General features: G+C 41.2%; 1 protein-coding gene across 1 annotated transcript; it reads left to right on the top strand.

Moving 5' to 3' along the window:
- Positions 1–5,513: 5,513 nt before the first annotated feature.
- LOC101630462 (olfactory receptor 151) lies at positions 5,514–6,484 on the top strand. Its single transcript, XM_004689141.1, has one exon. It carries the CDS (start codon positions 5,555–5,557, stop codon positions 6,482–6,484), a length of 930 nt encoding a protein of 309 aa, XP_004689198.1. The 5' UTR covers positions 5,514–5,554.
- Positions 6,485–7,283: the final 799 nt, after the last annotated feature.

Here is a 7,283-nt window from a genome sequence, read left to right as displayed (position 1 = left end):
GTAACAGAAGGGCAAAACAATATCTGAGAAGCAGAAGGTAGTAAGAGGAATAAAAGGAAAAAAAAAAGGTGAAGATTTACCAGAAATTAACTAAAAGTAGATACAAATAAAACTAATCTAATCTACATGAAGTAGGTGCCCCAAAGAAAAGCGAGACAGAAATATTAATAAGAACTATAATTCAAGGAACTTTCCTTGTGTTAAATTATATATATATATATATATTTGAAGTGACATAATGAAAAGAACATTACTCTTAAAAAATGTGCCCAAGAACAAATGTCAAAACATATCCTAGCAAAAGCCTTGGTCATTTTTCCTTTGAAGTCTTTTGACAATTGTATTTCTAGATTTCCTAGCTCTTTTTTGAAAAGACACTGAAACATTAACTACCCTAGAAGCAATGAGACACCCTTGCTCCTAATTTTTGGCTTTAAAATATAACTTCACCACTTAAACAAAAAAAGCTACTGAGTGCTTTGGAGAAATTGCTGATTGCTGGTCAACAGGAGATGAGCTTTAGATGCACGACATAAGCTCAGAACATCTATTAAATTGTAATTAGTGTTAGAAAAGAATTGCATTGACTCAAAAAGACTCAAGAGAAAAAGACTCCAGAGACAAGCTGAAGAGAACACCATAGTCCAAAGATGGAAACTTGAACAAGAGAAGGATAAAAATTGCAGTGGACTAAGTCACATGTTTAAACTGATGAGAATATAAATATAACTATGCTAAAGAAATATAATTGGTCACCTTTCAAGAATGACCAAAGAAACCATTATTTTGCAAATTAGAAAATAAAAGTGATGTTTTCATCTGACCTGTGGAACTGAATACACAAGCTTATATGTATGATAAAATTACTATGAACTAAATGTATGCACATATAAGCATAAGTAACACTGGGCGATCAGAATTAGATCAGTGGGTTATGGATTGTAATGTCCTGGTATGATACTATACAATATTTTGCAAAATGTTTCCTTTGGGAGAAACTGCCTAAAGAAGGTACAGGATCTCTCATATCTTATAGCTACTTATGTCTGTATAATTACCACCCAAAAAAATAATTTATAACTTCATTAGCAATATTTTCATGAATAAGCTATTTCTGAATATATTCTTGAAAGTTACATTTTCTCACTAATGTATTTTACATAGGAAAGGGAATCTGTAGGTGGGAGATCATGTAAGTCTGCTTCCTCTAGCCCCTCAACCTTCGGCCACTCTCTATTGTCAGCAACAGGTGACAAGTCCTATGTTCCTTATAAATTAAGATTCCTTTATTGCAACTATACCATACCACTTGTTTAAGTATTTGAATGTTTTTAAGACCTTTTAAATTTTTTAAACCTACACGTAATGATGAGTAAGTAATGAGTAACAACTGTAATGTTAATAACTGACGATGGTGATGACAAGGGTGGTTGTGGGTGATGCTTGACTACTGCTTTTAAACTGTGTCCCAAGCTGTAAGGTGAACAAAGGAAAATTAATAAACCTGGGAGACAAAAACCTGAGTCACAGCACAGGTGCAAATCAAGACTAATTGCTCCTTGAGTGAGGAACCCAGTCTCTGGAGTGACTGCACCCCAGGGGAGTTGCTGCCCATATATACAAGCCAGCCAGTAAGTCTCCTGATCTCGGTGACCCATTTTCACGACTGCACTGGCTCCTTTGAATATATTTAGGCTTTCAAGTAATGTCTCTTATGTCATATTTGTTTCTTGATTGTTCAAACCAAGGCATCTCTCAAAATTTCCAGAAGACTCTGTTCCAGTTTTCCTCTGCACAGGTATTTATCTACAGGTTTTAAGCAATGGTGTGGGGGGAAAAACGTCTTTCATGAAATATTGCTTCTATTTTCCAACCTTACAGCTACCTTTGTCTGTGTTTTTTTTCCTCTGTGTGCTGTGTTCTCGTTGGCCACAATCTTGAGCCTCTAATGGTCCAGTAGAACTAGAGCTAACAATTGTAGTAATGGATATCAAATATGGGGGTCAAGTCTGCCTATTTGATATCATTAGATGATTATGGTAAAAAAAAAAAATAAGTCAATGCGTCAATGCTCTCTAGGGTTTTCCCCAACTGCACTGTACAAAATGAATGGCTTCACTACTTAAGGCTTTTAAAGCACTTTGCTATCTGATAGTAGTTACAAAGGTGGGTTCTTTATGTTCCCTCTGTGTTTTTAAGAGGTAAAAGCTGGATGGTAGGGATATATAAGATTTTTTGAACTATATTATCTGGAAGAAATGCATTATCTCCATTGCAATAAATGGAAATAGTATTAAAAAAAAAACTTAGCTACTTCTACAATAACGAGTTAATACCCCACCACCAATAACAGATTTCAAGATACAAGGCAGGTGTCCTTGCCACATCAGCTCTTAAGGATTTAAAGGTGCTTATATCCAGAGGGGAAAAAAACAATGCTGGAGTTACTGTTATAAGTCAAATACAAAGAGAGAATGTATTTTAAAATGCTACACTTAAAAAATAATCACAATTTTTTTTAAAAAACTACATTTATACATGCACATATGTACATGAATATATGTGTAGACAAAAATCTAGAAGGATGGTCACTACCAGTATTAGTCTCCAAAAAGGGAAGGGATTACTTATTTGGGCTTAGTTGTATTTCTAATTTTCAACAACACACCTGAATTGCCTTTGCTATGTTTCAAATGCACCTGAGAGAAATCCATCCTCTTATCTCCAAAACATCAACAAATTGGTTCACAAAATAATAAACTGCTACACAAAAGTAAGCAAAACAACATAGTTTAAGGCAGCCAAACAGACTGGTCCTCAGAAGTCCAGGGTGTCTTTAACCAGCTTTACCACTTAGAGTAACTTATAGAGCTTCAACTTTCCCTTTTGTTCTATCTGGTCACAAACTAAGGTGTGGAGCATAAAGCCCGCTCAGCTACAAGTCTACGGCTAAAGTATGTCGGGGTGTTTCAAGGCTACACCCTTGAGATAAGGGAAGAAACGCACCGGAGAGATTTTTCAATAGGAAAGCCTGTAGCAAGCAGGCAGGGAGTCCAGGAGGCAGAGAGCCACCAAGCCGCCCAGCACCACCCCCGCTCCCACCCACCCCCATGAATTTGCACTTTTTTCTAGGTTCCCTCCACCTTAGGGCCTTCGCGAGGTCTCACCTCTCCTGTAGTCACTCATCCGCTAGGAGTGTCCTCTCGCAGCGTTGGTCTCCCGCTGACGCCGCCCTTATATCTCCCGCCTCTCGGCCCAGGTGTGCACACTTAACGCGCACGCACGCTCCAGGTGTCCAGCATCAGGCATGAGGCCCCGCGCGCACGCTCCCAAGCGCCTTCTGCATTCACACGGTCAGGACTGCACGTACTAGCCACAGAGGCTAGAGCTGTAAAAAGGCGGATTAATTCTATTTACCCTACAAAGTGGTAATAAAAGTCCTACTCTAGAGCGTACCTTGAAGGACTCTGTCTCAGGGATTCATTCCTGCTGCAAGATTAAAATCACGGCAGGTCTGGAAAGTGATGCCCAGTTCCATTTCACTGGCATTAAAAAATCTTTCAAAAAAGGGGCCCTCCCTGGTGGCACAGTGGGTTAAAGCACTGCACTAAGAAGCTAAAGCCACTTCCGCATGAGTTCAATCCCCGCCTGCCCCGGAGGTGACCCACATGGCGCGGCAGACCTCTCCTGACCCGCCCGCTGCTCCCCTCAGCAGTGGACTTCGTCAGTCAGCCTGCTCTACTCCCCACTCTGTCTAAATCTTTTTTTTTAAATGTTTCATCTCGTACATTCTCACAGGTAGAATGGTGTGCTGGCCACCTGTGGAGGAATTGATTGCTGGTCTTAGACTTCAGGTTGAGCTCTAAGAAACCCCAGCTGTGAAAGCAGCATAAAAGGATGCTCAGCTGTGTCCCATCTGTCCAGTTCCATAACTTGGAGAAGATAATGTCAACTCATTATGTGACAACTTGTACAATAAATTATGAAAACTTTTATTGGGGGGAAAATTCCTACTCTAAACATTTATCCTCATATACTTCAAAATGTAGGAGTTAATGAGATTGACCTTTGAAGATCGTTATATAAGTTAGTGGGGATAGAAAAAAGCCATTAAAATAGTGAAAATTTAAGGATTTTAGCTTAAGAAGTGATCCTCAAAAATAAGATGCCGGGGTAAGTGAAGGTCAGCCTTTTGTACCTTTGGCCTCTGTGGCTATCACCTGCGCTTTGGAGCATGGGCTGGGGCACACATGCCTGATGGTGGACATCTGGACCATGGAGCGGGCGTGCGTAAGGGGGCACGTCTGAGCCTGAGGCCGAGGCTACCAGGGCAGCGTCACACAGAAATGACTATGGTGGAACCGCTATGGCAGGATAAGTGAAGGTCCCAAGAGGCCCAGGATGTCTGCCATTCTCCCAGGCCCTGGCTCCCCACATGCCCTCCCTCTGGGGCCTCCCTACAGATGTCTTTTGGCAGTGAGTCCAGTAAAGCTGACTCCTGCTTCTTACAGACACATCTATAAGTTGAACGTTTTGCCTTTAGGGAGGTGATGGGGTCAGGGTTTGATATTATAATCTGAAAATAACAATGACAAATAGTACTTAAAGCTATTGAGCATTTTCTCAATACTATACTACATCCTGGTTCCAGGTTGCACCTCAGATCAAATAAAATCAGAACCACTGTGGATGCAATCTGGCCAGGAATCATGTTTAAGTAAATGTTCCAGGTGATCATAATAGACTGTGAGTGTTAAAGAGAAATGTTTAGGGACACAAGTCTGGTCTAAGAACAAATAAGAACTAAACTAAGAATACCTAATGATAAGTGACATTTCTACAGGACCTGAGTACTTGAAAAGACATTTCTAAACATGCAGTATCCCATATTATTTGTACCACCATATTTGGAAGTAATATTGTTGATTTCTTCTTTCAGGTAGAATTCGACTCAATGACACAGCTGTACCTACCCTAACCCCCTGACACTGCATCCGTTTGAGTCAAGTACTGGTATGTCACATTTTGGGACTATTTAGGAATTGCACAGATGGCAAGTTATTTCATTTTTGAACAAACTACATCTCCAACTCAAAATATGAAAAATACTTCTTGCTACCTATTAGGTAAAGGGTTTCCAATTTTAGCATGTACTGATGGCACCTGGAGACAGTGGTAAGCCCAGATTGGAGGACCCCATTTTTCAGAGTGTCTGATTTGCTAAGTCAGGGTAAGGCCTGTGACTTTACATAACATGTGACGCTGATACTGCTGCTGGTCCAGAGACTACACTTTAAAAACCCACAATTCTGGGGTACTTGAGAAGCATGAAAGTGGTAAAAGTTCCATACTTTGCCCCCTTTCTCAACTGCATGAGCTTTGAAGCATACTGAGGTTGATCTTCCTCCCAGAAAACAGCAGGATGAGGAGAAGATATATCAGAATCACAGTGCTGGCTCCAAAAGATAAAAACTAGTTTCACCAAACTGTCCAAGATCTAGTCTTTCATGGGGTTCTTCTCTCCCTTCTGCACAGGGCTCCCACTCAGAGGAGAATGGCTGCAGAAAACTACTCTATAGTAACAGAGTTCATTCTTGGGGGATTGACAAATCGACCAGAGCTCCAGCTCCCCCTCTTCTTCCTCTTCCTGGGCATCTATTCAGTCACCATGATAGGAAACCTGGGTATGTTCATGCTGATTTGTCTGAGCTCTCAACTCCACACCCCCATGTACTACTTCCTTAGCAATTTGTCACTTGTGGATCTCTGCTACTCCTCTGTCATTACCCCAAAAATGCTGGTGAGCTTTGTGTCCCAGAAGAACATGATCTCCTATGCAGGGTGCATGTCCCAGCTCTATTTCTTCCTTGTGTTTGTCATTGCTGAGTGTTACATGCTCACAGTGATGGCCTATGACCGCTACGTTGCCATCTGTAGCCCTTTGCTCTACAACATCATCATGTCTCATCAAGTCTGCTCCCTGCTGGTGGCTGTGGTCTACACCATGGGACTCATTGGCTCAACAATAGAAACTGGCCTCATGTTAAAGTTATCCTACTGTGAGCCCCTCATCAGTCATTACTTCTGTGACATCCTCCCCCTCATGAAGCTCTCCTGCTCTAGCACCTACGCTATCGAGTTAACCGTCTTCTTTCTGGCTGGATTCAACATTATAGTCACCGGCTTAACAGTCCTTGTTTCCTATGCCTTCATCCTCTCCAGCATCCTTCGCATCAGCACCACAGAAGGAAGATCCAAAGCCTTTAGCACCTGCAGCTCCCACCTGGCAGCAGTGGGAATGTTCTATGGATCAACTGCATTCATGTACTTAAAACCCTCCACGGCCAGTTCCCTGGCCCAAGAGAACATGGCATCTGTATTCTACACTACAGTTATCCCCATGCTGAACCCCATCATCTACAGCTTGAGAAACAAGGAGGTAAAAGCTGCCATGCAGAAAACACTAAGGAGAAAAGTGTTTTGATGCAAATCTCCATGTCTTTTCTCAGTTTTAGAAGTTGTGTAACTACCATAGGGAAGCTCTCTACATGCTTACCCACCCATGAAGGGAACCATCAACTCTGGTTGAATGAGCATTTCCTTCTTCCCTCTTCCTTCCTTCCCTCTCTCTCCTCTGAAATCAACCGATTTCAAATTCACGCTTCCTTTCATTTGGGGTTCATTTTCTCTTTCCCAAACTCTTTGGTAAACATCTACTAGCTTAACTATGATTTAACATAAATTCTAAACTTCCAACATTGATTTTGAGAGTCATTCCTTGTAGTTCTTTTCTATATAGAAAGAATTACTCAATCCCATCTTTTTGCACTTCTTCAGGTGACTAAGGAAAGGGTACACAAGAGGACCACACACATCCCTGTTTGTTGACACCATCCCAAGTTTAACACTGAAAAGCCTACATTCTGGGAAACCCCTCCATCCCAGACACCAGGATGGTTGATGGTCCTAGATTAGGTACTGCAAAATCTCTTGTCCTGTTTAAATAACTGATATTTGTTGTCAGCCTCATACAGTAAATCCAGGGGCCAGAAGACAAAAATTCCCCTACACTGCTTGCTTACAATATCAAGAATGCATAACTTCGATAGAGTCGCCTGATATAGAGCAAAGGATCAGTGTGTGTCCTTTTGTCGTGTACAGATAGCTATTTTGGTTACTACTGTACCAGGCAGTGGTTTATTATAGAAACAGAAATAACTCTAGTTTTTTCACACAGAAAGGGACTTTCTCCAGGAATTACCTCTTCTATGGTTTTTCTAATG

Source organism: Condylura cristata, unplaced genomic scaffold (assembly GCF_000260355.1).
Source record: "Condylura cristata isolate star-nosed mole 26May11 unplaced genomic scaffold, ConCri1.0 scaffold00025, whole genome shotgun sequence".
In the NCBI taxonomy this organism is placed as follows: domain Eukaryota; kingdom Metazoa; phylum Chordata; class Mammalia; order Eulipotyphla; family Talpidae; genus Condylura; species Condylura cristata.
The sequence above is the reverse complement of the archived record's forward strand: the minus strand, read 5'-3'. Positions and strand labels throughout refer to the sequence as shown.